Source organism: Leopardus geoffroyi, chromosome B4 (genome assembly GCF_018350155.1).
Source record: "Leopardus geoffroyi isolate Oge1 chromosome B4, O.geoffroyi_Oge1_pat1.0, whole genome shotgun sequence".
Taxonomy (NCBI): domain Eukaryota; kingdom Metazoa; phylum Chordata; class Mammalia; order Carnivora; family Felidae; genus Leopardus; species Leopardus geoffroyi.
This window is the reverse complement of record NC_059341.1, coordinates 42,824,926-42,852,473: the sequence shown is the minus strand read 5'-3', so window position 1 is coordinate 42,852,473 and position 27,548 is coordinate 42,824,926. Positions and strand designations below refer to the sequence as shown.

Below are 27,548 nucleotides of genomic sequence, written 5' to 3'. Positions count from 1 at the left end.
GTCTCTCTCTGTCCCAAAAATAAATAAACGTTGAAAAAAAAAAATTAAAAAAAAAATTTATGGGAGTACATCTACCTTAGGAGTGGTTCTGAGAATTAACAAGGTCATGTATTCAAAATGTTTAGCACCTGTAATATTACATATTTAAGAAAACAATACGATTTTTTTCCACTTAAATGCACTGCTGTCTTCCTAACTGTTCTTGACCAGGGTGACTCTTCTGTTCTTTTCCTTGTAACATAATGAGATAACCCATGCTGACTCACCACGGAGCAGGAGGGTAGGGAAGCCTACAAAGGGTGTTTAATATCACCAATGCCAGTTTCTCTACAGTTTACGGTTTCTAACTTTAAATTTTTTCAGCATCCAAAATCTTCTTTTATTTTTTTTTAACGTTTATTTATTTTTGAGACAGAGAGAGACAGAGCATGAATGGGGAGGGGCAGAGAGAGAGGGAGACACAGAATCGGAAGCAGGCTCCAGGCTCTGAGCCGTCAGCCCAGAGCCGACGCGGGGCTCGAACTCACGAACCGTGAGATCGTGACCTGAGCTGAAGTCGGACGCTTAACCGACTGAGCCACCCAGGCACCCCACCAAAATCTTCTTTAATAAGTCCGTGGGATCTGGGGTTAGTTTTTGTATCCCCTGGCAGGCCCCTCCGTCTCTGGCACATTCCACCCTTGGAATGCACTTTGGGTTTGGTGTGGCTGTGTTGGGTTGGCAAGACCTTGCCCAAATGCCTGTACACCTCTTGGCCCTTTCCAGGACGGCGCCACAGCCCTTGGGGGAGTCCGGGGCCAACTGGTCGAAGGTGAGGATCTTGCCCCGGCCTTGAGGACAGGGCCTCAGGGGCAGCTGTGCATGTGCACTACCTTGAGGACATGCACGTCATCTGTTACTGTCCCTACAACCACAGCTGTTTTGTCATCTCGGCCAGGAAGTTTCAATTTCCAATGGTCTGGGAAGGACTGAGGCGACTGGTTGGTGCGACACAAACCTGTTCATTACAACTCTGTTGAAGGTGTAATTGTCTCATCTGACCAGAAACCTATTCAGCTCGCCCAGCCTTCGGCAGATGCTCGTGTTCCTTGCGCTCAGGTTTCCCCACCTTGTGGCGGATGGCAATTCGCAGGATGCGACCTTTGACCGCAACAATCCCAGACTAAATTTAACTTTATTTATTTAAAAAAAATTTTGGGGGGGGGGCCTGGGTGGCTCAATCGGTTAAGCGTCCGACTTCAGCCAGGTCACGATCTCGCGGTCCGTGAGTTCGAGCCCCGCGTCGGTCTCTGTGCTGATGGCTCAGAGCCTGGAGCCTGTTTCGGATTCTGTGTCTCCCTCTCTCTGACCCTCCCCCGTTCATGCTCTGTCTCTCTCTGTCTCAAAAATAAATAAACGTTAAAAATAAAATTAAAAAAAAATTTTTTTTTACTGGTTATTTTTGAGACAGAGAGAGAGAGCGAGAGCACAGTAGGGGAAGGGCAGAGAGAGAGGGAGACAGAATCCAAAGCAGGCTCCAGGTTCTGAGCTGTCAGCACGGAGCCCGACGTGGGGCCCAGACTCACCAACCCTGAGATCATGACCTGAGCCAAAGTCAGATGCTTCACCAACTGAGCCACCCAGGTGCCCCCTAAAATTAACTTTAAATTTTTCTTATCAGGTTTTCTTTCTTCCTTCCTTTTCGGAGACCATATTTCATTCTGAAAGCAGCCCCCAAGAGGTGGATATTTATTTTTTTTTATTTATTTATTTTTTTTTTTTAAATTTTTTTTTCAACGTTTATTTATTTTTGGGACAGAGAGAGACAGAGCATGAACGGGGGAGGGGCAGAGAGAGAGGGAGACACAGAATCGGAAACAGGCTCCAGGCTCTGAGCCATCAGCCCAGAGCCTGACGCGGGGCTCGAACTCACGGACCGCGAGATCGTGACCTGGCTGAGGTCGGACGCTTAACCGACTGCGCCACCCAGGCGCCCCAAGAGGTGGATATTTAAAGGGATCATTGCTCCTATGATTCCATTGCTGACTGGAAACAAGATTTTGAGAAGCCAAGAGGTTCTGCAAACTCCCTAATATTTAGCGTCATGGAACCACAGCTGAACTTACACCTTCTAAAACTTAGGTTCATGTTTGTTCCACTGCAAAAAGAAGATTCAGAGACAAAGGTGTTTAGAAATCAGAAATATTTGGCCTGCCAAAGGTTTGTGTAAGAGAGCCTAGACTTAAAAAAAAAAAGACTGGCAGGGGCACCTGGGTGGCTCCCTTTGTTAGGTGTCCGACTTCGGCTCAGGTCATGATCTCACATTCGTGAGTTCGAGCCCCACATCGGGCTCTGTGCTGACAGCTCAGAGCCTGGAGCCTGCCTCGGATTCTGTGGCTCCCTCTCTCTCTGCCCCTCCCCTGCTCACACTCTCTCTCTGTCTCTCTCAAAAATAAAGAAAACGTTTAAAAAAAAATTTTTTTTAAAGCATGCATAAAAAATACAGTATATTTCAAAAAAGAAAACAGACTCCTGAGGTAACTAAAATTTACTAACAGTCTGTTCCTGGTGGAAAATCCACAATTTTAAAAAACATGATTACCATATTCTCAAAGGCTACCTTCAGACGTCACCTTTGCCAAAGATAGGGATACAACTGCTGTTGCTAGAGGCCAGTCATTTACAGGAGACTGAAGGCTGTATTTATTTTAGACAATAGAACTAGATGGTACAACGCTGCAAATTTCTTTTGTGTATCTCAGGGTGCAGAACGTTATTTTGCCTGCTGAGGGATATGATGTGTGCTCCCTTATTCAACGTAGAGGCTGAAAGAAGGTGCCGCTTGCTTTCACACACTGCCATTCACTACTCAGGAACTAGGTTACTTGGGAATTGTTTGCATACAGCCAGTTCTTGAGAGCTATGAGTCTGGCCAGAAGAGAGAACGGGGGAAATGCCAAAGAGGTTCATAGTTTTTCCTCTTCTAAGAGGGATACAAGAGAATCCATATGTTTGCTGACCAGCCTTTTAATCATTGTTTTTATTATTATATTTTTAATGCCATCAGGAAATATAACAAGTGTTTCAGACCACCAACTCTGGAGCTAGACCATGGGGGTGCAAATCCTAACTCTGCCATTATGACTGTCACCTTTCTGTGCCTCAGTTTCCTCATCTGGAAAAGGAGAACCCCGGGGGCACCTGGGTAGCTCAGTCACTGAGACTCTTGATTTTGGCTCATGTCATGATCGTGTCTTGGGATCAAGCCCCCACATCGTTCACGAGCTCTCTCTCTCTCTCTCTCTCTCTCTCTCTCTCTCTCTCTCAAATATAAATAAATGGTTGCTAACTTTATTTAAAAAGGGGGTGGGGGGGCGAGGGAGAACTCAGTGACACCAAACCCTGGATCATTGTAAGATTAAGTGCATCAGATGCTTAAAAGACCTGAAACATTGAGAACTTTTGACTATCAGTGCCTGGCACAGTGCTGGGGATCCAAAGTTGAGTAAGCCATGCCCTCTGCCCTCAATAAGTTCAGAGTTGCTTCTTGGTTACTCAACTCGTTTCTTTCTGCTTTGAATAACCACTTTTGCCGCATACAATGGCATACATTTTGTTTTCTTTTCAGATTTCATTTCTGATTAGAGATAAAACAATGCTTTAATGTATACTGCAAATGTATTGTGTTTCCTCCTGTTCAGAAACTACGGGCACTTAATTCTGTGCAGTCATGCCCACGGCCTTCACTTTCTCATTAGCACCGGCTCCCTAAGTGTTGGTCAAATGAACTTGGCATTTACACCGGAGTTCTTCCCTCCTATACCCACTACTATTCGTCTCCTCTGTCCCTTTACTTCCCTTACTTATGGACTCTCTCCTCTGCTTATACATACTAATGGCTAACGGCATGCAGGAAGAGAGAATAGCCATGTCATCATTCTCATCCATTTCCTGGCTGTTTAGTCCCTGAAGTCTCTGAATTAATCCACAATTTTTTTTTTTTTTCAAATGAGGTGAAATTCACATAACATAAAACTATTTTAAAGAGGACAATTCAGGGGTGCCTGGCTGGCTCAGTCAGAGGAGCGTGTGACTCTTGACCTCCGGGTCTTTAGTTCAAGCCCCACATTGGGTGTAGAGATTACTTCAACAAACTTTTTTTTTTTTTTTTTTTTTTTTTTTTTAAGAGTACAGGGACGCCTGGGGGCTTAGTTGGTTAAGTCGACTCTTGGTTTTCGGCTCAGGTCATGGTCTCACAGTCTGTGCCCCACATGGGGCTCTGTGATGAATATGCAGAGCCTGCTTTGGATTCTCTTTCTCTCTCTCTGCCCCTCCCATGTCTCTCTGTCTCTAAATAAATAAATAAACTTATTAAAAAGATACTAAAAAGTACAATTCAGTGACATTCAGTACATCCATTATATATATCCAGTAATAAAACGTTATCGCTGCAGAAGAGAACTCCATATCCATTATGCAGTTACTCCCTATTCCTCTTCCTTCTAGCCGCTGAGCAAGCACCAATCTGCTCAGTTGGTTAAGCATTTGACTTAGGCTTAGGTCATGATCTCACAGTTCATGAGTTCGAGCCCCGCTTCGGGTGAGCTTGAGCCCCGCTTCTCTCCCTCTCCCTCTCATGGGATTCTCTCTTTCCCTCCCTCTCTGCCCCTCGCTCACTTGCGTCCTCTCTCTCTCTCAAAGACAGAAAGAAAGAAAAAGAGGAAAAAGAAAGAAAGAAAAAAGAAAAGAAATTACAAAGAAAGATGATCTATAGGGGCATAAACAGCTAGTTACAAAGCATATTCAAGATAACCGTCTCAACAGGAAGCCCTTGGACTTTACTTTTTTTAATGTTCATTTATTTTTGAGAGAGAGAAAGAGATACGGCGCAAGCTGGCGAGGGGCGGGACGAGAGGGAGACACAGAATCGAGAGCAGGCTCCAGGCTCTGGGGCGACAGCACAGAGCTCACGTGGGGCTCAAACCCATGAACTGTGAGATCATGACCTGAGCCGAAGTCAGACACTTAACCGCCCGAACCATCCAGGCACCCCAGGACTTTTCTTCTTTTTATGCTATAGCCGTACCTCCTCTATGGAGCCTGTGGATGGAGGTCTAAAGTAACCAGGATGTGTGGGAGGCAGGACCATGTTGAATAAATTAACCAAGTATTGAGTGTATTGAATGGGTTGGTGGTGTTTTTTTTTTGTTTCTAATACTGCTGATGTAAGTATCTCCCAGTTCCCCTGGTAAAGGGAAGAGATCTTTGTTGGTACTTTCAGCCAACGTATGGGTGAGTGGAGGAAGAGAAAAGATGTGGGGGTAATGGGGGAGGAGGAAACCAGGCCACAGAATTTGGAGTTGCTGATATCAAGTAGCTTCTCAAATCTCATCAACCCTACCGAGTTTAATTAAATCAAGGGGGTTGTGACTTAATTACTGGAGACAGAACAATTATTGAGAAGAAAAGGCAATGATCAGCAAAGACCCTACAAAAGAAGAGGAAGAATTTGCCAGTGTGGTGCCAGGACTCCACCATAGCATAGACGGTAATTTGATTTCAACTGTCAGGGACTATTTAGAGAGAAACAGAATGGCAATTCTACAGATAACCTATTGTCCCTATAATGCTACACTTTCTTTACAAACTGTCTCTTATCCCTTTCAGAGCTATTTTGTCAAGATTGGAATCATCATTCCTTAGGTTACATCACTGAGGAAACAAATAACATGGGATTTGGTCTTTGGTATGCACCTACCCACGAAAAGAAAACAGATCTCTGTTATTTAGAGCATCTCTAATTTTCCCTGGCATTTCCATGGACTAAAAAGCAATGAAGCAAACACACACCAATTTTTCAAAACTATATGAGGTCATACACACCCAGAATGTTAGACAGAAGTCATACAAACACAGAATTTCGGAGCTGGGAGAGATGTGAGCTCTTCTAGGGCAATATTTTTCAAAGCCAGGTTCCCAACAGACCACCTGCTTTGGAATGAATGGCCGCTTGTCAGAAAGGCAGAGAACCTGGGCTGGATTCCAGACTCACTGAATAAACTCTTGAGGGATTAAACACTGGAATGTGCAGTGTTCTACACTCACTCACACTGAAGTGTGAGAACCTCCAAACTCCTCACTCACATTTAATTACCAATCACAAAACCATGAGCTCCCGTGACGTGCTGAGGATCACAATCGATAGTTTTGAAGTGGCTGGCCTTCCAAACGTATTAGTTTTGTAAGATAATCTTTAATAAAGCCAGTTCCGTACAGACTATGTTCCATGCACTAGGCCACATGCAGAGCCCCTTGCTTGTATCATCTTTAACAATCCCGCCAGCCGTGAGCCTCAGTGTGCCTGTCTGAAATCTGGGATAACAGTCCCTACTTCTCGGCTATAAATAAGATAATTCACGCAACACGCTCAGCACAGACCCTGGTATGCGCTGCACGCACAGTGAGGGACAGCGATGACTACTATTTTTTTGTTCACACTTCACACGTGGGGAAACTGAAACACAGTCAGACACCTTGCTAGGAAACAGTGACGATTCGGGTCTTAACGTACTTGCTTTCAAAACCTAACTTTTCCCACTGCTCTATGCGATTTTCCATTATGTGCATGATCAATGAAGCTTCTTCAGCCATTTTTCCCAGCAAAAATAGCTCTTTTTCTTCAGCCCTCTGCCCAGCCCTCAGGCTTTTGACGAATACTTGTTTTTTTGTTCTCTCAACCTCAGTGAGTCCTGGGCAGCTGCGCGGCAGAAGCTGAGTGAGTAATTCCTGTATGTGTTTAAAGGTCCTTCCCTCTGCCTCATACCCCAGAGAAATTCAGTGATGTGTCTGGCCGCCAACTGAGAAAAACAAAAATCAGGAAATGCAGAAGTTGAAGCACTCCAAAAACCACACTTTCACCCACACGGATCCCTTTTTGGGGCTTTTTCAAAAACAAGAAAGTATCGTATTGAACAATCTACCTGGTGTCCAAAAATAGTGGCCTGGGGAGTCATTATCTGAGCATCTTGGCCCTCAGACCCGGGAATGTATGCCCTGAAAGATCCCCAGGGGGCCTGCTGGCCTCACACGCTGGCCAGAATGAAACCTCACCTTGGGCTAACCATGCTGAAAATCAGCAGTGGTGAAGTCCAGATGTCCAAAACTTCACACAGCCACGAGAGGTACAATTTCCAAGTCACATTGTGTTCGTTAAAAATAAACTGACCAGGTTGTCCTGTGGTTTTTCAAGAGAAGCTGGTGAAGGGAGCAGGTAGCTAATAAGGAAAACAAGTTTTAAAAACGGCATGATGAAACACCCCACAAAATTGGCTTTTTAATCACACTAACTCCAAATGCCCGGGAATGAAAAATGCTATTGTAATTATAAGACAGTAATTTTCCTTCCTTTAAAAGAAAAATAAACAGGGATAACGGCTTTCTGGGGGGAAAAAAAAATGTTACTCTCAGTATGCTGGACAAATCACACTTCTTCAATAGCTTTTTAAAAATTAAGAAAAAAAAATTTTTTTAATGTTAATTTTTTTTTGAGAGGGAGAGAGAGAGACAGAGCGCAAGTGGGGAAGGGGCAGAGACGGAGACCCAGAATCGGAAGCAGGCTCCACGCTCCGAGCTGTCAGCACAGACCCCGACACAGGGCTCGAACTCACCGACTGTGAGATCACGGCCTGAGCTGGAGTCAGACACTTAGCTGACTGAGACACCCTCGTGCCCCTACACTTTTTTTTTAATTTTAGAGAAACAAGGGACAGGGGCAGAGAGAGGGAAGCTTTTTTTTTTTTTTAATCTTTTTACATTTACTTATTTTTGAGAGACAGAGTGAGACAGGGCACAAGCGGGGGAGGGGCAGACAGAAGGAGACACAGAATCTGAAGCTGCCCCCAGGCTCCCAGCAAGCGGTCAGCACAGAGCCCGACGTGGGGCTCGAACCCACGAACTGGGAGATGACCTGAGCCTGTCACTTAACCGACTGAGACACCCAGGCGCTCCGAGAGAGGGAATCTTAATTAAGCAGGCTTCACGCTCATTGTGGAGCCCAACATGGGGCTCGATCCCTCAACCCCGGGCCAAATGACCTGAGCCGAAATGAAGAGTTGGACGCTCAACCGACTGAGCTACCCAGGCATCCCCTTCAATAGCTTTTTATTTACAGCCGTTGTGCAAGACTCTTGACTTTGTTCAAAAAGTTTCCTTAATAAAAAGCTTAAATGAAATATGAATTACAGGGGTGCCTGGGTGGCTCAGTCGGTTGAGCGTCCGACTTCAGCTCAGGTCATGATCTCACCGTCCGTGAGTTCGAGCCCCGCCTCGGGCTCTGGGCTGACGGCTCAGAGCCTGGAGCCTGCTTCCGATTCTGTGTCTCCCTCTCTCTCTGCCCCTCCCCTGCTCATGCTCTGTCTCTCTCTGTCTCAGAAATAAATAAAAACATTAAAAAAAAAAAGAAATATGAATTACATCGCAGTTTTATCTGTCATCATTGTTTTCTTATGAGCCATCACGCAAACCAAACTAACCTAAGCTACTCATTGTTGCTAAAACCTATCAAGCACATCACACAGTCCTTTGCTCATGTGGTTTCTGTTAACCTGGAGAGAGGATGAAAAGTTTTCATCAGGATTATTCCATATATTCCAAGTACCATGCTTTCATATTCACACATTGTACCTATCTGAGCCCATGGCATTAAGTAGGTGATGCACATCCTGTTACTGGAATTATATAAGCATTTGGGGTACTTTAGGATCCGTGCTTTCTACAGAGAATTACAGAACTGTCGTGTCTCGAATTTGTCCCCCATTCAAATATCCTGTAAGACAGTAAAATAAATGCTGAGCATCTGAGGATATAATCCCACACAACCTGCGTTCGGCTGAAATATCCCTAGAATCTATGTTTTATTCTTAACACTTCCATGGTCCTATATTAGCAACCACACGTGTATGCCTGCCACATGTGGGCTTACTCTACATACAAGGGAGCATAATAATCTTTGAAATTGTCCATGTTTTGAGCACTTTTGCTTTTTACATGGGGGTGGGAGAGGACAATAGGGAAAAGCCACAAATGTGAGGAAAATGAACGTGCATGTTATATTCTACTCTAAATAATTTTTAAGATAAAAATGCTAGGGCGCCTGCATGGCTCAGTCAGTTGACTGTCCAACTCCTGATCCTGGCTCAGGTCATGATCTCACGGTTCAGGAGATCAAGCCCCGAGGCAGGCTCTGTGCTGACAGTGTGGAGCTGCTTGGGATTCTCTCTCTCCCCCTCTCTCTGCCCGTCCCCTACTCTCACTCTGTCTCTTTCTCTCTCTCTCAATAATAAATTTAAAAAAAAATTAATAAAAATAATAAAGAAACAAATAAAATAAAATAAAATAAAAACGCTCTTTTCTCATACCTTTGGGAACCATTTATATTCTAGAATAGCATGACAAATTTATCCTGTGGTTTTGATCTACTTCTGATGTATTGTCATCCACTCATATTTAGGCCTATCTCCAAATATGCATGTCATTTTGAGAAACGTAGGGCTAAGGTTCCTGCAACTCTTTTATGTTGTCGTTTAAGTATTACCTACTTTTGAAGCTTTAAACAAAAGTATGAATTCCTTGAAGAACTGTCATGTGAATCATTGTTCCCCTTCAAGGCTCAGTCTTATGCTTTCTCATAATAGGCCTTCAATAAATATTAACTAATTGAGTGAATTTCAGTTTTCAAAGACTGTGTCCATAAATTACTTACAAAAGCATGTTTTACATTGCTCTCAAAGGAGTAGAACATCAAAACAACCACAACAGAATTTTTTTTTCCCCAGCACCTTCATTGTCAAGTCATAAAGATTTAAAACATTTACACTTGTTGGAGAAAATCTTGTGTATAGTCTATACACTGAAAAGTAGGATTTTAAAATAGAAAATGCAAGAATGCACAATGAGTATTCCATGTTGTGTTTATAGATTTTGCCAGCACCGTATCAAATCTACATCATTTGTTTTTTGTTTTTTTTTTTAATTTTTTTTTTTCAACGTTTATTTATTTTTGGGACAGAGAGAGACAGAGCATGAACGGGGGAGGGGCAGAGAGAGAGGGAGACACAGAATCGGAAACAGGCTCCAGGCTCTGAGCCATCAGCCCAGAGCCCGACGCGGGGCTCGAACTCACGGACCGCGAGATCGTGACCTGGCTGAAGTCGGACGCTTAACCGACTGCGCCACCCAGGCGCCCCTAAATCTACATCATTTGTAAAGCAAATATCCAGAGATAATTCTGCTTCAGAAACCAATCTGGAAGAATTGACTCTCCCCTGCCCTCTAGTCTTGTATGGTTCCCGATATGCAGCATTTAATTTCCCACTGGTGCCAGGCTGGGACTCATGCCCCATATTTGAACTGAGAGATGAGAAAAACATTCTGGCTAAAAACATGTCCCATGGATAGTCTCTTGACAAAATAAAGGGCTCCAAAGTACATGTTTCAATTATATTTAGATTTAATTACTTGCTGGACATTTACGTTGTTGTATCTGGGAGAGAAATTGTATCTCACATAAGTAGTTCATTGAATTTGCCTGACATATGTAGCCAAACTCAATTCTAAATGATAGAGTAATACAGGGGAAAAATCCTCTGTAGCTCTGATGTGAAGATTCCCAACCCGATATGGTCAACCCGATTAAGGTCTGTGGGACTGGTTTTCCAATATGACCTTATGGCATGGACAGGACGGCTGACTCGGGTTCAGATCTCAGGTCTAGCTTTTCTACTTCCCAGCTAATGGCTGAGCTTGTTAAATAACACGTTGTGAAGACAAGAATAAAATCCCTCCCCAGCCAGAGGCTGAGCAGAAAGGATGGCCCTTAGGGTGGCTAGCTCAGGCAGTGGAATGTGACCCTCTTGATCTGGGGGTTGTGAGTTTGAGCCCCACACTGAGTTACTGAATGTTCAGATTACTGAAACGAATAAATGTTTAAAAAAAAAAAAAAAGACCCTCATATGAGGAACTATTGAGTCTTTTAAAAGTATAATTTCATAATTTCGGCCAAAATTTTTAAGAGTGTGTGTGTGTGTGTGTGTGTGTGTCATTCAGAGGAAATGCCATTCAGGTGACTCCACTTCTAGTTATGAAAACAAAGACTCATGCTTGTACACAAAGCTTCGCTGCCACACTGCACAATAACCAAAGTGTGCAAGCAACTCGAGTGTCTATCAACACATGAGTGGATAAGTAAGATGTGCTGGATACACACAATGAAACACTATAAATGTATAAACCATAAAAAGGAATGAAGTTTTGACACACACTATAACATGGATGAATCTCGAAAACGTTATGCAAAGTGAAATGAACCAAGCACGAAAGGAAAAACATTGTATGGTTTTCACTTCTATGGAGTATCTGGAATCAACAAATTCATAGAGAAAGCAGATTCTAAGTTACCAGGATCTAGAAGGAGGAGGGAATGGTGAGTTCGTGCTTCATGGTTATGAAGTTTCTTTTTGGGGGTGACGGAGACGTTTTCGAAAGATAGGGGTGATGGTTGCACAACATTGGGAACGTAATTAATGCCACTGAGTCGTGCAATTAGAAATGATCAGAATTGCACAAAATAAAAACAGACCAAACCAAAATCAAACATAGGGGCATGGGGATCAGCAACAGGCCAGTTTTCTTATTTCCAGCTAGAACAAAGGGGCATCATTTTTTAAATTTTTTAAACGGTTTTATTATTTTTGACAGAGAGAGACAGAAACAGTGAGGTCATGACCTGAGCCGAAGTTGGAAGCTGAACAGACTGAGCCACCCAGGCGCTCCCAAAGTGGCATAATTTGAAGAGAGAATATACAAAGGCAACTACGAGTCCAAACTGTAATATCATTTGGGCGACCGGAACATTTTTTTATTTTTTTTGAATTTAGAGATACTACCATCGCTAAGAATTAAAAAAGAGGCTTTTGGACAGGAGTGGACTGGAGGGCAGGAGAACAACACTAGGAATGGGATGTGGTCATGAGCAGATCCCTGTGAAGAGACTCATTCTTTTGAAATTCTTTCTTAAGCTATAAAAAGCCATAATTAACCTATTAACTAATATGACTTCTCTCCCATGTATCATTCCCTGAGATTTCTCCAACACTTCAGTGAGATCTGTGGTACCTTGATATTTTGGTTGGTTTATTGGAGGCAAGTGAGAGAGCATTGTAAGGCTTGCTCACATTAGATCCACTCGCTCTCACTTAGAGAGCCCTTGAGAGTGAACTAGCATCGGGCCATCCTTGGCTGGGTACCCACGGTGAAGCAAAGTTGAATTTGCAATCCATAGAATCAGGGACCATGAGCACAATTCAGGAGCCTATAAGAAACTTTATCCCCATCACAGTTTTCCTAAATATGTGTACTTTGTCTTTAAAGGGCTGAGTGTAATGTCTAACCACAGTAAGCACTCAAAACTATTAGCTGTGATTTGAAATAACCCACTTCAGAAATTTCCCTTAATGTTCCAGGTTTAATAGAGTGGAGAGAGGAAGGGTAGGGCAAATAGGAAACTCTAAACTTCTGTGTTTGACAAAGGGTGTGATTAGAAAGTTTCTGGGGGCGCTTGGGTGGCCCAGTTGGTTAAGCATCCGACTTCAGTTCAGGTCATGATCTCATGGCTAGTGAGTTTGAGCCCCACATCCGGATCTGTGCTGACGGTTCGGAGCCCGGAGACTGCTTTGGATTCTAACGTTTCTCTCTGCCCCTCCTCAACTTGTGCATGCTCTCACTCTCTCGCTCTCACTCCCTCTCAAAAATAAATAAATAAACTTAAAAAGAAAAAGAAAAAGTTTCTGAGTCAGGGCATGGAATGTTAAGATGCAGTGGTAAATACTTCCTTTCTTCCATAACCCAACCATCAAAGAATCTCAGACAGAGAAGGGAGCTAAGACATTGGCTATTACCATTTCCCAACCAGGAGTCCTCCCACTGACCACAGACCAGTCAGTCTCCTGTTACTATGTGTACTTGTCTTTCATAGCAAATATCAGTTTCAATGACATATTTACAGGTTCAATTACTTGATTAATGCGTCTTTCCCACTCGAATGTAAGTTCCATGAGATCCTTATGGATTCATTCATTCAACATTCATTCAGCATCTACTATATGCCAACATTGTACTAGGTACTAGGAATATCTTGGCGGGGTGAAAAGAAAGACAAAAATCCCTCTGTTCATAGACCTAAGAGTCAATGAGGAGCACAGATCACAATAGATTTTAAGTGATAAGTGCTAAAGAGAAATATACATTAGAAAGGGGAACGGAAATGCTAGGATAGTGGGATAGAGTTGAAATTTTAGATATGGTCACTAGGAAAGGCCTCAAGTATAAGGAGGTAGTTGAGTAAAGACATAAATAAGGAAATCAAACTGTGATGATCTAACACCTGAAGCTAATATGATATTGTATGTGAACTTATACTGGAATTAAAAACTTAATTTTAAAAACCCATAATGAAAATGAATGAATTAATTAATACATAAATTAGTCAATAAAAACCCCATAATGATGTACAGGGAAGGAGAGCCAGTAAATGCAAATGAGGGGGCGGGCATGTGTGTTCTGTGAATAAGCAAGGGAGAGAGTTGAAAGTATTTATTTTAAGATTTCATCTTTTTTACAGTAATCTCTACACACAAAGGGGCTCAAACTTACGACCCCTGGACCAAGAGTTGCATGCTCTACCAACTGAGCCAGCCAGGTGCCCCTAAAAGTGATAATTTAGAGGCAAAGCAGAGGCAGATGATACAGGGTCTTGTGTGTCATGGAAGGATGTTGACTATTACTGAGAGAATAGAAAACCATGGAAAGTTTGGACAGACGAGTTATGTGATCTAAAGTGTCTCAAAGGGAGGCACCCGGGTGGCTCAGCTGGTTGAGCTTCCGACTTCGGCTCAGGTCATGATCTCACATTCCGTGAGTTCGAGCCCCGCGTCAAGCTCTGTGCTGACAGTGTGGAGCCTGGAGCCTGCTTCAGATTCTGTATCTCCTTCTCTCTCTGCCCCTCCCCCACACGTGCTCTCGCGTGCGCGCTCTCTCTCTCTCAAAAATAAACATTGGGGTGCCTGGGTGGCTCAGCTGGTTAAACGTCCAACTTCAGCTCAGGTCATGATCTCACATTCCATGAGTTCGAGCCCCATGTCGGGCTCTGTGCAGACAGCTCAGAGCCTGGACCCTGACTCCGATTCTGTCTGTCTGTCTGTCTCTCTGTCTCTCAAAAATGAATAAATGTTAAAAAATTTTTTTAAATAAATAAGCATTAATAAAATAAAAATAAAGTGTTTCAAAAGGATTATTCTGATTGCTGTGTTGAGAACAGACTGTAATCGAAGGACAGGGAAGCAGGAAGACCAGTGGGGGGCAGTAATCCAGGTTGCTTGCACCAGAGGTGGTGAAAAGTGGTCAGTCCTGGATTTATTCTGCAAGTAGAGGTCACAGGACTTGCTAATGCAATGGACTTTAGAAGGAAAAGAACCACCAAGGAAAACTGCCGAGTTGGCCTGAGCCGTGGGAGGGACGACACCGTCATGGAGATGGGAAAGATGGCCAAAGGAGCAGGTGTGTTTAGAGAGAGAACAGGGGATCAGTTTGAGGCGTGTTGGCGATGCCCCTCGGATATTTAAATGGGGATGCTGAGGTGGCAGTTGTTTGCATCTGTGTTGAGTTCAAGGAAGTGGTCCAAGCTGGAGCGACAGATTTGGGAATCAATGCCTATGGGGTATTCAAAGCCTTGAGGCAGGAAGGGAGCAGAGACCTTAGCTGCTTTACTCACGACTGTACCCCCAGCACCCAACAGTTTCTCTCATGTAGTTAGGCACTGCATTTCTATTGAATAAAGAAATAGAAAGGATTTAGACTGAGTTAGGAGGGAGAAGCAAAATCTTTAATAGACCAAATTGTATGAGGGCAGGAATTTAAAGCCTTTTACTTGAAAAGCCCAAACGGTTTTCCAAGTTCACTGGAGTCATTTGGATGCTGATTCTGTCTGACGAAATAAACATTTTTTAATGCTTTGGGATGCCGCTGCTTCTGACTTCAAAATATATGGCTTGTGGAAAAGACAGCTTTTGCAAAAATTACTCTTGTGCAATCATCTAGTCTTCTAGCAATTCTTGTAATGCAATCAGAAAGGGGGGGGGGGAATCGGTGGTTTAGGGTGCATAATTTCTATTCCTAAGTCCTACATAACTGACCACATTTACTTGCTTGGCCACAAAGCAGGAGGTGTTAGTGCTGGTCTCTACTGAGATTCAGAAACTGTGCACTTACACAAGGGAACAGATGCCTTCAGCTCACAGAGAACAAGATGCTATTTCATTGAACATTACTAATATTATTGTTACACTTTTAAAATTAAAGATGTTATTGGCCACCAGGCTTACAATTTCCCAAGTGTCTCTGGCTATTGTTTCCTGATCTTTGTTACCTGTGGAGCATAGACTGGATTTTTACAGCTGTAGCCCTAAAGGAGCCTATACCTTAAGCAGACCGGCCCTCAGTCATTTACCCACGTGACTTTGCCAATGACAGCCCCGCCTATCTTTTTTGGACCTAAACAAGAGGAAGGCTGTTGGGGTACCTGATGGTGATGATGCCTTGGGGGGGGCGGAGCCTAAGAGGGTAAGCTCAAATTTGAATGTGTGGGGCCAATGCACTGCCAGACAGAGTCAGTGAGGCAGCAGGACTTGAGGCAAGCCTTCCTTGGCCTAAGACTAAGAAAAACACCCTGGAATCCACAATGGACAGGTAAAGCCGTCTCCTCATGGGGCGGGGGTGCACTGGCTTTCCTCTCCGAGCAAATCTGAGCTTTCAGATTGGTAGCTATCTGCTTCTCCCCTCTCACTATCTGACTCACTGCTTGGGCACTCTGCACGTTTATTTCTCTGGATCTGTCACATCTGTTCAGATCTTACACGATCTCTGCCTGATTCTCTCTGCTCTCTTCCATATTCAAAACAACTCCTATGTGCCACGTATGGACTCGTCCTGAGATGTGTCATGCAGTTAGCACTAGTTTAGAGATTCAATTCATGAAAAGGTATAGCAAGACTGTAACTCTATTACAAATGGTAGTGGAAATTGTACTAATAATTTTGTCAGCATTCACCTACAAAAGGACTTGTAAACCTTCCTGGGGACTCTTTACTGAAAAATTTAGTTACAGAGTAAGGAAGTTATTTTTTAATGCCCATATTCAAAATTAACTGCTTGAAAGTCACTAGGATGGTACGTATCTGTTACAGGGAAAAAATCAGTCAAGCATCAGTAAATAACTTTATTTAGTGTTAATTGTTAGGCAGTTAGTGGCATTTTTACTACTTATCTAGTCTTCCTTTTAATTTTTTAATTTTTTTTTTTTTAATTTTGAGAGAGAGAGAAAGAGAGAGAGAGCAAGGGAGGGGCAGAGAGAGAGGGAGAAAGAGAATTCCAAGCAGGCTTCATGCTGTCGGCACAGAGCCCAATGTGGGGCTTGATCTCATGAACTCTGAGATCATGACCTGAGACAAAATCAAGAGTGGGACGCTTAACCAACTGAGGCACCCAGGCGCCCCTATGTATACAGTCTTTCAGTTTCGTTTAACTTACTTCTTAAGTGTATTTTTAAGATTATCAGAATGTTTTCACAAGCAGTTTATGATAAGTTATTATCACATAACTTATTTTATTCCTACTTACTACAGAAGTATGAGAATCATACTTAATCCTTATGCTTTATCTCAACTTAACGCTTTTACAAAGCGTTTACACTACAGAATTGATTTTTTAAATTAAAAAAAATTTTTTTTCAAAAGATTTCAGGTAATCTTTATACCCAATGTAGGGCTCGAACTCACAACCCCAGGATCAAGAGTCTCATGTTTCATCAGCTGAGCCACCCAGGCGCACCCAGAATTAAGATTTTTAATGGGAGTCTAAATGTTCTTCAGCAAATTTTCTTGAGGGCAAAAATGTCAAATGTCTGCTCAGTTTGCCATCAGATTTTGAAAATTAATCTGAGGTATAAAGAGGTAAAGGTTCCAGTGAAAATATTTGTGCATAATGAAATGCAAAGCAATGATTAAATTCGTAGTTGAAGTTCAAAGACACAAAAAGGAGAAAAGATGAAATTCAAGAGGAGAAAAGGGGAAATATACAATGATCATTAAGGAAAAGAAAATCTGCAGAGGGCATTCGTCAAGATTATTTTTAACCCATTTGTCTCTGTTTGCATTGCTGGGGATACAGCGATGTTCTGCCTCACGGGGCACAGCTGTCCAGAGCAGCTGGCAGCCCGCGACCTTGAAGGACTACCTCTACAAAGTCCTTTGTACCCAAAAGAGAAACCAAGAGAACAGGATACTGGAAATGGGCTCCTAGCTACAGTTGAAAGAAAGTGATGGACCTAGAAGGTTAACTAACAGGTCACAATCAAGTGATTCGCTTCACTGTGGTCGCTTCTGACAAACAGTAATGGACTGCTGTATTTCCCCGTGAGGCAGAAGGCAAAAGTCCATCTGAATTCCCTCACCTATCTCACATCCCTTCCAGAACACCTTTTCTTCCTCCCAGCAGCGGATCCCTGCTGTGTGTGATACGGTACCTCTCTCCACCCTTTGCTTGGCCATAGAGCCCAGGAGGGTACGTTAGGTGTTTAAAGAAATGTCTCAGTAAGAGATGATGCTTAGTCTGTTTAAAACTGAGCCCCCTGGGGCACCTGGGTGGCTCAGTCGGTTGAGCGACCAACCCTTGATTTCAGCCCAAGTCATGATCTCACTCACGGTTGTGGGATCAAGCCCTACGTCCAGCTCAGCTTTGTGTGGAGCCTGCTTAAAAATCTCTTTGCCTCTGCCCCTCCCCCCGCTTGCTCTCACATGCCAATTTTTCATTCTAAAATGACGTGATTCAGCCATTTTTAAATTGCTTGATGTACATAATGTGTATACTGGTGATAAACCCAGTTCTCTGCCTCAGGATTTAAAGTGTATTTCAAGAAGCTTCACGTGTGTGAGGCGAGACATTTTAAATTGAGATGGCTATAAAAAGCTCGTCCTTGCTCACCTAATTAATAAGGTTGACACTTGGATACTTAACTCTTGAATTCAGGGTCTATCACATGTATTGCATTAAAATGAATTCTCAACCTATGTCATCACAAAGACTGGGACATGTTTGTAAAACCTTTATTCACAATAGCCTCAAAGTGGAAACAGTCCAAATGTCCATCGACAGGTGAATGGATACACGTGCTCTAAGCCATGCAATGGGATATTACTTCGCAAAACAGAGGATCAAACTATTAATACATGCAACACTACAAATGAATTTCAAAGTGAAACAAGTCGGATACAAAGGAAGAGATAATGTAGGACTTATACGGAATTCTAGGACGTGGACAGTGACATACGGTGACAGAAAGCAGATTAATGGTTGCCTAGGAAAAGGGGGGGGGAAGAACTGACCGACATAGTGAATGAGGAAACTCTGGGGAGGCGTCCCCTGGAAATGTTCTGTATCCTGACGGTGGTCTCAGCTTTGGGTGTTTACATCTGCCGGTACTCACAAAATTGTACATTTTAAAAGGGTGACGTATGTAAATTATGCCTCAATGGTTTAAAAAAAAAAAAAAAGGTGAAATAAGTTTCAATTCTCTTGCCAGCCAACCGTATTCAAATCCTTGCCTCGCTCTTTGTTTTTACAAGTTCACTGCACTTTTTCTGTTTGTTTTAATTTGAGAGAGAGAGAGAGAGAGAGAGAGAGAACGGGGGAGAAGGGCAGAGGGATAGAGAGACAATCCCAAACAGGCTTCACACTCTGCACTGAGCCTGACTCTGGGCTCCATCCCACGACTCTAGGATCATGACCTCTGGGACCGTGACCACAGCCAAGCCGAAATCAAGAGTCAGACACTCAACCCGAATGAACCACCCAGGTGTCCCTACAAGTTTACTGCACTTCTGCCCTGGGCCACTAAGTGGCAGCATTATCTCCACAACTCGATAAATACATTTCTGGAAGAGACTAAAGACAAAACTCGGAGAAACCATCAGTGCTTTGGTATCAACCATACTATAGAGCTTGTGTTAAATCCACAAACGCAAGGAAACTTGAGTCAGCACAGAGTATTTCCACCAATGCAATGCAATTTAGTGCTCGTGACAAGTAAAACACTGCGCTAGGAATACGGAAAACAAGGGCATGCGAGCAACATAACGTAATGTTTAGATTGCCAAGTTTAAAAAGCAACAGAGTGCAAAATTCCATATGAAATCAGTATAATCCAAACCATGTAAATATGACGGTAAAATACTAGAAAAACATAAAAATTTTAACTCTTAGATACTATCCTAAATATTGCATTAGAAAATTTTGTTTTAATTTTTAAAATTTTAATTCTTTAATATTTATTTATTTATTTATTTATTTTTAATTTTATTTTTTTCCATTTACACCCAAATTAGCATATAGTGCAACAATGATTTCAGGAGTAGATTCCTTAATGCCCCTTACCCATTTAGCCCATCCCCCCTCCCACACTCCCTCCAGTAACCCTCTGTTTGTTCTCCATATTTGAGTCTCTTCTGTTTTGTCCCCCTCCCTGTTTTTATATTACTTTTGCTTCCCTTCCCTTATGTTCACCTGGTTTTTATCTTAATGTCCTCATATGAGTGAAGTCATGATATGTCTTTCCCTGACTTATTTCGCTTAGCATTAATACCCTCTAGTTCCATCCACGCAGTTGCAAATGGCAAGATTTAGTTCTTTTTGATGGCTGAGTAATACTCCATTGCATATATATATCATCCATCGATGGACATTTGGGCTCTTCCCATACTTTGGCTATTGTTGATAGTGTAATTCTCTAGTACTTTGAAACGTAACACTTAACTTTTTGTATTATTCAAGTTAACAACAGCCAAGTACTACTCTTACATTAGAAAGAGATTTTTTTCCTCATGAAGTGACACTTTTCTGCCTCAAAACACGAAGTCTAAATGGGGAGACAGGTCAGCAATCAATTGGTAACCGGGGATGAGGGATTCGTTAGGGATGAACTGGAGAACCAAGGGAAACTACAGGAGGGTTTTTCTTTTGAATGTTTATTTATTTATTTTGAGAGAGAGTACACATAGGCCCAGGAGGGTGGGGGGCTGGGGGTAGAAAGAATTCCAAGCAGGCTCTGCAGAGTCCTATGCCGGGCTTGAATCCACGAACTGTGAGATCAGGACTTGAGCCAAAATCAAGAGTCAGGTGCTTAACACACTCAGCCACCCAGGTGCCCCAGGAGGGTCTTTGTTGTTGTTAAGTGTTCGATTTTTGCCTAGAAATTTGGGGATGGTGGTAGCAAGAAAAATAAAAAAATAAAAAAGAGTTGAACTGTGGTTAGGCTTTGAAGGATATGTAGGTTTTGTCCAGTGAAAAAGACAGGAAAGCATTCACTGGGAGGAAGTGCATCAGTGAGGTGATGGGAAAGAAAAAGCGTCAGAACACACGAGTACCACAGGCACTTGAACGTAGGGAAGGGCAGGGGGAACGTAGTAGGAAAGGAGGCTGGAGATGTAGACTGATAACCGAATGTAAAAACTGGCCTAAATACCGCATTAAAGAGTTATGGGCAGGGGCTCCTGGGTGGCTCTGTCAGTTGAGCTTCCGACTTTGGCTCACAGCATGATCTCGAGGTTCGGGAGTGCGAGCCCCACGCTGGACTCACTGCTGTCGGTGCAGAGCCTGCTTTGGATCCTCTTTTCTTCCCCCTCCCTGCCCCTTCCCTGCTCACGCTCTCTCTCTCAAAAATAAAACACAGGGGCGCCTGGGTGGCGCAGTCGGTTAAGCGTCCGGCTTCAGCCAGGTCACGATCTCGCGGTCCGTGAGTTCGAGCCCCGCATCAGGCTCTGGGCTGATGGCTCAGAGCCTGGAGCCTGTTTCCGATTCTGTGTCTCCCTCTCTCTCTGCCCCTCCCCCGTTCATGCTCTGTCTCTCTCTGTCCCAAAAATAAAAATAAACGTTGAAAAAAAAAATTAAAAAAAAAAAAAAAAACACAAAAATTAAGAGTTATGAGCCGAAGAGATTCACTGGGAGCTTTTCAGCATGGAAATGACATAATCACACCTCGGTTTTTGCGAGATCGCTCTGGCACAGCACGGACAATGTTCTTTTGGAGGGTCTGAGGGCAGTGAGACCGGCTTAGAGGCCAGAACAACATGACAACAGAAGGCAGGGGCTTGGACCGAAGCAGAGAACAGGGAGAACAGTGCAGATACAAACTCAAGAAATGTTCGGAGGTTTAAAAAATAAAAATATTGGGGTGCCTGGGTGGCGCAGTCGGTTAAGCGTCCGACTTCAGCCAGGTCACGATCTCGCGGTCCTTGAGTTCGAGCCCCGCGTCGGGCTCTGGGCTGATGGCTCAGAGCCTGGAGCCTGTTTCCGATTCTGTGTCTCCCTCTCTCTCTGCCCCTCCCCCGTTCATGCTCTGTCTCTCTCTGTCCCAAAAATAAATAAATGTTGGAAAAAAAAAATTTTTTTTAATTAAAAAATAAAAATAAATAAAAATATTAAAAAGCAAAAGGGAAATATTTGGAGAACTGAATCAATATATTTAGATCATTACTTAAATGTGAGGAGTTAAGGAGAAGAATCAATGACCCCCCAAGCTTTTAGCCTGGTTACTTGAGATGGAAAAGTAAGGAGAGACAGGATAATCAGGATGGCGGGCAGTTTGGGAATTCTGTTTTGACCGTGTTGAGTTTGAAGTACACAATGGACATTCAGGTAGCATTTGGAGGGGAACTCTGAAAGAAAAAAATTATGGGGGGCGCCTGGGTGGCGCAGTCGGTTAAGCGTCCGACTTCAGCCAGGTCACGATCTCGCGGTCCGTGAGTTCGAGCCCCGCGTCGGGCTCTGGGCTGATGGCTCAGAGCCTGGAGCCTGTTTCCGATTCTGTGTCTCCCTCTCTCTCTGCCCCTCCCCCGTTCATGCTCTGTCTCTCTCTGTCCCAAAAATAAATAAACGTTGAAAAAAAAAATTTTTTTTTTTTAAAAGAAAAAAATTATGGAACCCCAGGAACAAGTTTGTAATTCCAAGTTGTCAGCATCTAAAAGACAGCTGTGGGAGGAGACTGTCCTGTGAGTGCACATGGTTTGGGGGTTCTGGCTACCTGTCAATTGGTCTTAAATATAAGCATGAAGAAGGGTTAATAATGGAGTCCAAGTTCAGCTCAGGTCCTGATCTCACGGTTCATGGGTTCAAGCCCCGCGTCGGGGTTTGTGCTGACAGCTCAGAGCCTGGAGCCTGCTTAGGATCCTGTGTCTCCCTCTCTCTCTCTACCCCTCCCCTGCTCGCACTCTGTCTCTCAAAAATAAATAAACATTAAAAAAAATTCTTTAAAAAAAAGCCTGAAGGAAAGCCAGGAGTGACCAGAGAAGGAGCTGTACTCCTGTATGTTCCTCCCTCTCTCACCCACAGCCTCCTGATGAAGCAGAGGAAGTTTCTCTACCATTTCAAGAATGTCCGCTGGGCTAAGGGTCGCCATGAGACCTACTTGTGCTACGTGGTGAAGCGGCGGGACAGTGCCACCTCCTTTTCATTGGACTTCGGTCACCTTCGAAACAAGGTATCAATTGTTTGTTTCCAAGGCAATTAAAAGCTAGACTATGGGCACTTTTAAAACCATCTGCTGACGGTACTACATTTCAGCCTGTCTCACATTTAGGTCTTCAGATTTCTTCCTTTTTTTTTTTTTTTTTTTTTAATTTAAGAAAATTGTAGGTTTGTCTATTTTGAGAGAGAGACAGAGACAGAGAGCACAGGATAGGGGCAGAGAGAGGGAGAGAGAATCCCAAGCAGGCTCCGCACTGTTAGCACGGAGCCCACACGGGGCTTGAACTCATGAACTGTGAGATCATGACCTGAGCCCAGATCAAGAGTCAGAGCTTCAACCAACTGTGCCACCCAGGCGCCCCAATCTTTTTCTTTTTTAAATGTCCACGAAACTTGGGGCGCCTGGGTGGTTTAGTCAGTCAAGTGTCCAAATCTTGATCTCAGCTCAGGTCGTGATCTCACAGTTCGTGAGTTTGAGCCCCGCATAGGGCTCTACCCTGATGGTGCAGAGCCTGCTTGGAATTCTGTCTCTCCTTCTCTCCGCCCCTCTCCCCCTTGTGCTCATGCATGCTCTCTCTTAAAATAAACTTTATAAAAAAAATAAACGTCCATGAAATTGTTATGCCCCAAAGCATGTCATCCAATGTCCTCCCCAATCATGCTGGGTACATTCATTACTGCCACACCCTGCTTCAATGCCAAGAGTTAACTGCCCCCAAAATCTCTCCCCTCTCCCCAGCAAATGAATTGCCTTTGAGGTTAAGGAAGAAATCAAATGTAGGAGCCTTTTGATTTAGGAGAATATTATCAGCTCATTCAAGCTAAATCTTAAATGTGAAAATCAAATTTTCTTTAGAATTTTTGAAAAGTAAGGAAGAAAAATTGAGGAAACATTAATAATGACTCAATTCTGTTTGCCAAATGATTCCTACTCCCTTCTGCTCACACAGATCATAAGCCAATGAGTACATTCAGTATGAGACCCAGAATACTCAGGGAAGCTTCAATTGGCTGATTAATTAAACCGATCTCTCAGCATCTAGAAAATCAGAGAATTACACTTCCAAGAGACTTCTTCACCATAACCAGATGGGTTTACATAAGCTTCTGCCAACGATTATTTCCTGTCTCATAACAGGCAGTGACATCTGGTATCGGTGGGAGTCCCAGGGAAGAATCCATGGGTGGAAGGACACTGACTCATTGTTTAGTTTATCTGACTGTTCAGTTTCCTTTGCCTCCATTTGTATTGCGTAAATTATCTCACTACAGTTGTTTAACATCCTAATCTCTTTCTTGTTTGTCGATGTGGCACATTCTACGTATGGAAGGCTTTGCAGTTACCAACCCTTTATTTCTTTCTCATTTAAGCCTCACACCGGCCTAGTTCACTGGTGTGGAATTAGAAGATCCAAGAGTTGGGTAAATTGTCTCAGTCACCTGAGTGGTGACGCCAGGAACCGGAACCTAGATCATCAGATTCCGGGGCTAACGACCTTCCCGCAACACTAAGCCGACTTGCTACATCTCACTATTGTGAGATTATTATTACAATCGCAGGGATCACACAATGCGCAAACACATTCAATTGTTCTTAATCCTTAGCAGTGCCTATTACCTCTCTTACAACACCCCTCTGTCGGCCTTACTCTAATGTGTTTTGCCCCTTCATAAGTTTCCTACCTCCCCCTAGCGGTCTGGTGTATTTCCACGATGTCAAGCAACAAGACTTCCTTCCAAGCCATTTTCTTTCTCCTTAAAGGTGCAAAAAGTTAACCTCACAAGCACAGCTTAAAAAACTCCACGACAGTGTGATGCTACTTCAACCAGGCTCATTTCATCCTCCCGGTCCACAGAAAAATCCATAACCTGTCTCCACGCCGCAGGGCCACAGCGGCAAAAGGGTTCGGGCCTCGCCGCTCCTTCGGGGAGTCAGCAAAACGTTTTGCGACGTTAAGGCCCCAAACTGCGGACACCCCATAAAAGATTACTGTGGGGAGCAGGTGAATCAATGACCGTAAAGCTACCGGCGCCGCAGTCAAGGTCAGTGAACGTCACCTAAGTCGTCTGCTCTCTCTCCGCAGAACGGCTGCCACGTGGAACTGCTCTTCCTCCGCTACATCTCCGACTGGGACCTGGACCCTGGCCGCTGCTACCGTGTCACCTGGTTCACCTCCTGGAGCCCCTGCTACGACTGCGCCCGGCACGTGGCCGACTTTCTGAGGGGGTACCCCAACCTCAGTCTGAGGATCTTCACCGCGCGCCTCTACTTCTGCGAGGACCGCAAGGCCGAGCCCGAGGGGCTGCGGCGCCTGCACCGCGCGGGCGTCCAAATCGCCATCATGACCTTCAAAGGTGCGGAGGGGACGTCTGCTGCGCAGGCGCCGTGCGGCAGCTCTGGTTCAGGATTGCAATTCAGAATGAGAAACGTCGGGGGCGGGATCCAGCCGAAAATTATCAACTAGAATTGGAGGAAAAGAATTAAGGGCTTGGACACCAGGCTTTGGGGGAGATGAGAATTAAGGGGGAGGGGGTGTGGGGGCATGAGGGGGGCAGGGTTTTCTTTCTTTTCTCTTGATTTGGGATCTGAGCTGTCTTCTACCCCATCTCCCTCTTTTTTTTTTTTTTTTTTTTAAAGATTATTTTTACTGCTGGAATACTTTTGTGGAAAATCGTGAAAAAACTTTCAAAGCCTGGGAGGGGTTGCACGAAAATTCAGTTCGTCTATCCAGACAGCTTCGACGCATTCTTTTGGTAAGGGGCTTCTTGGCTTCTCCTTTCCTTTCTCTCTCCAAAGTCATCTTTTCCTGCAGCGACTTGTGTTTTCCTTCCTTATATTTTTCACACAGTCGTTATGTGCGCGTGTGTGTAAATATCACTCCTTATTTTTCTCCCGGTGAAAGCCTATTTTCTGGCTTTTTTTGTTGTCGTTTCTCCCGCATTTGAGTTTGCTCTTCTGTTTCACAATTCAGAGCCCTCTGCCAGGCTGCCTTTCCCTTCCCCTCTTTGATCCCTCACATGTCTCTTTCTTGGTTAGAGTCTCAAGAGCTGTCTTTTCCTCCTGGTAGCGTTCCTTCCTCTTCTCTTCCTGTCTCTTCCTAGTACCCCCCCCCCAACTTACTTTCTTGCAAAATGTTACAAAGTCATCCCCTGAGTCTCCTTCTCTTTCTCCACAGCCCCTGTATGAGGTTGATGACTTGAGAGATGCATTTCGTACTTTGGGACTTTGACAGCAGCCTCCAAGAATGTCACATATTATAAGCTATCTCTGAAGACAATGGGTAAAAGGACGATCTTTCAAGAAGTCTGTTTTTCTTCAACTCTCACTTCCTTAGAGTTTAGAGAAAAAAATATTCGTATACAGGGCTTGTTTAAAAAACATCTGGAAAGTGGACCAGGAGCACAGGCCCACCGAGGTAGCGGTGCAACCGGTGCAGGTTTTAATGCAACAGCGCCCTCTACTGTGAAATGACAGAATTGCAGGGCCTGGGAGCGCCTAAAGTGTCCTGTTCTATGACTTTTAGGCTGGGAGGAAACAGAAGGTAACCCCCTAAAAGCATGGTGAGAAGATCAAATATTTTTGTAATCAGTTTCCTCTATTATTCGTTCTGAGTTTTTCAAGGATATTACTGATACATTTTTGTACTCTTTGCCTTTGGGGTTCACTTTCAAGTGAACAGACCTCCACCAGTCCATGATCTATGTAGAACCACCTAATGAAAGACTCTGGGTGATTGTAACCCCCAAACATCTTCTCAGAGCATTAATATCTAAGCATGTGCTGTCTGTTTTAATTGTGTGAGGCACGTTTTCCTGTTTGTACACACAACGGTTTTTTTCTTGGTATGGAATATGCGCGATCACCTTCAGGCTATTTTATAATAAAGGATCTTAAAATGAATATGAGGACTGACGAAGACGTGCTGAAAGTTAGTTGGTGCTTCAAGTCACACATCTGGAAACACAGATCCTTTTTAAAGAAGTCCATAGTTCAGAAAACACAACCACACATTTCGCGGGTAATCAGGTAACACTTGGAGAGGAGTTGCTTCAGTGTTGAAACCAGGCATCTGTTCTCCCCGATGGGTCTGTTGACTTGAACAGCGTCAACCAGGCCAACAGGTTCCTACTTTATGTGATGCTTCTCTCAAAGAAATGTTCACTATTTAAGAGAGTGTGATAAAAAGAGAACAATATTTGGGAAGGATGACAGAGCATAGCAAAGAAAGAGTGTTTTATCCAGCAAAATGTAAGGGAGCCAGCCTATGGCACAGAGACTGCCTAGGTGTAACAACTATCCTTGACTGTGAGAAAAATAGTCAAAGCAACCACGTCACTGTGCAGTTATCTCCTGGAAACCCTTGCAAGGCAGATAAATAGATCCACAGGACAAGTTGAATGCACAATTGTATTGTCCTACAAACACAAATGGGTGCCAGGGCCAGTCAGTAAAAGAATACAAGTTCTTTCAACAAACAGCTAGGACAATGGATATCTATAGGCAAAAGAATCAATTTGGATCTCTACCACATGCCATATATAAAAGTTAACTCAAAATTTATCAACTGCCTGCATGTAAGAACTACAGAGTATAAAACCCTTAGAAGGAAACATAGGTGAAAATCTTCATGACCTTGGATTTGACAACAGTCTCTAAAATATGACGCCAACAGCACAAGCAACAAAAGGGAAAAAAAAATAGAGAGATTGGATTTCATTAAAATGAGAAGCTTTTGCACATCTAAGGATAGTGGGAAGGAACTGAAGAGACAGCTTGCCAAATGGGAGGAAATATTTGCAAACAGTGAGTCTAGTATGCAGAATACATAAAGAACTCTTATAACCCATAACAAAAATCAACCTAATTAAAAATGACCAGAAGACTCAAATAGACATTTCTTCAAAGATGATACACACAAATGTCTAATAAGCACATGAAAGAT

At 43.5% G+C, this 27,548-nt stretch overlaps 1 protein-coding gene and 1 pseudogene across 1 annotated transcript; one reads left to right on the top strand and one right to left on the bottom strand.

The window, feature by feature from the left end:
• Positions 1 to 629: 629 nt before the first annotated feature.
• On the bottom strand, positions 630 to 5,128 carry LOC123591779 (annotated as a pseudogene).
• Positions 5,129 to 15,652: 10,524 nt separating this feature from the next.
• On the top strand, positions 15,653 to 26,506 carry AICDA (activation induced cytidine deaminase). The gene is made up of 5 exons (XM_045464401.1): positions 15,653 to 15,777; positions 22,471 to 22,618; positions 24,690 to 24,960; positions 25,244 to 25,359; positions 25,782 to 26,506. Exons 1-5 carry the CDS (start codon positions 15,668 to 15,670, stop codon positions 25,833 to 25,835), a joined length of 699 nt encoding a protein of 232 aa, XP_045320357.1. The 5' UTR covers positions 15,653 to 15,667; the 3' UTR covers positions 25,836 to 26,506.
• Positions 26,507 to 27,548: the final 1,042 nt, after the last annotated feature.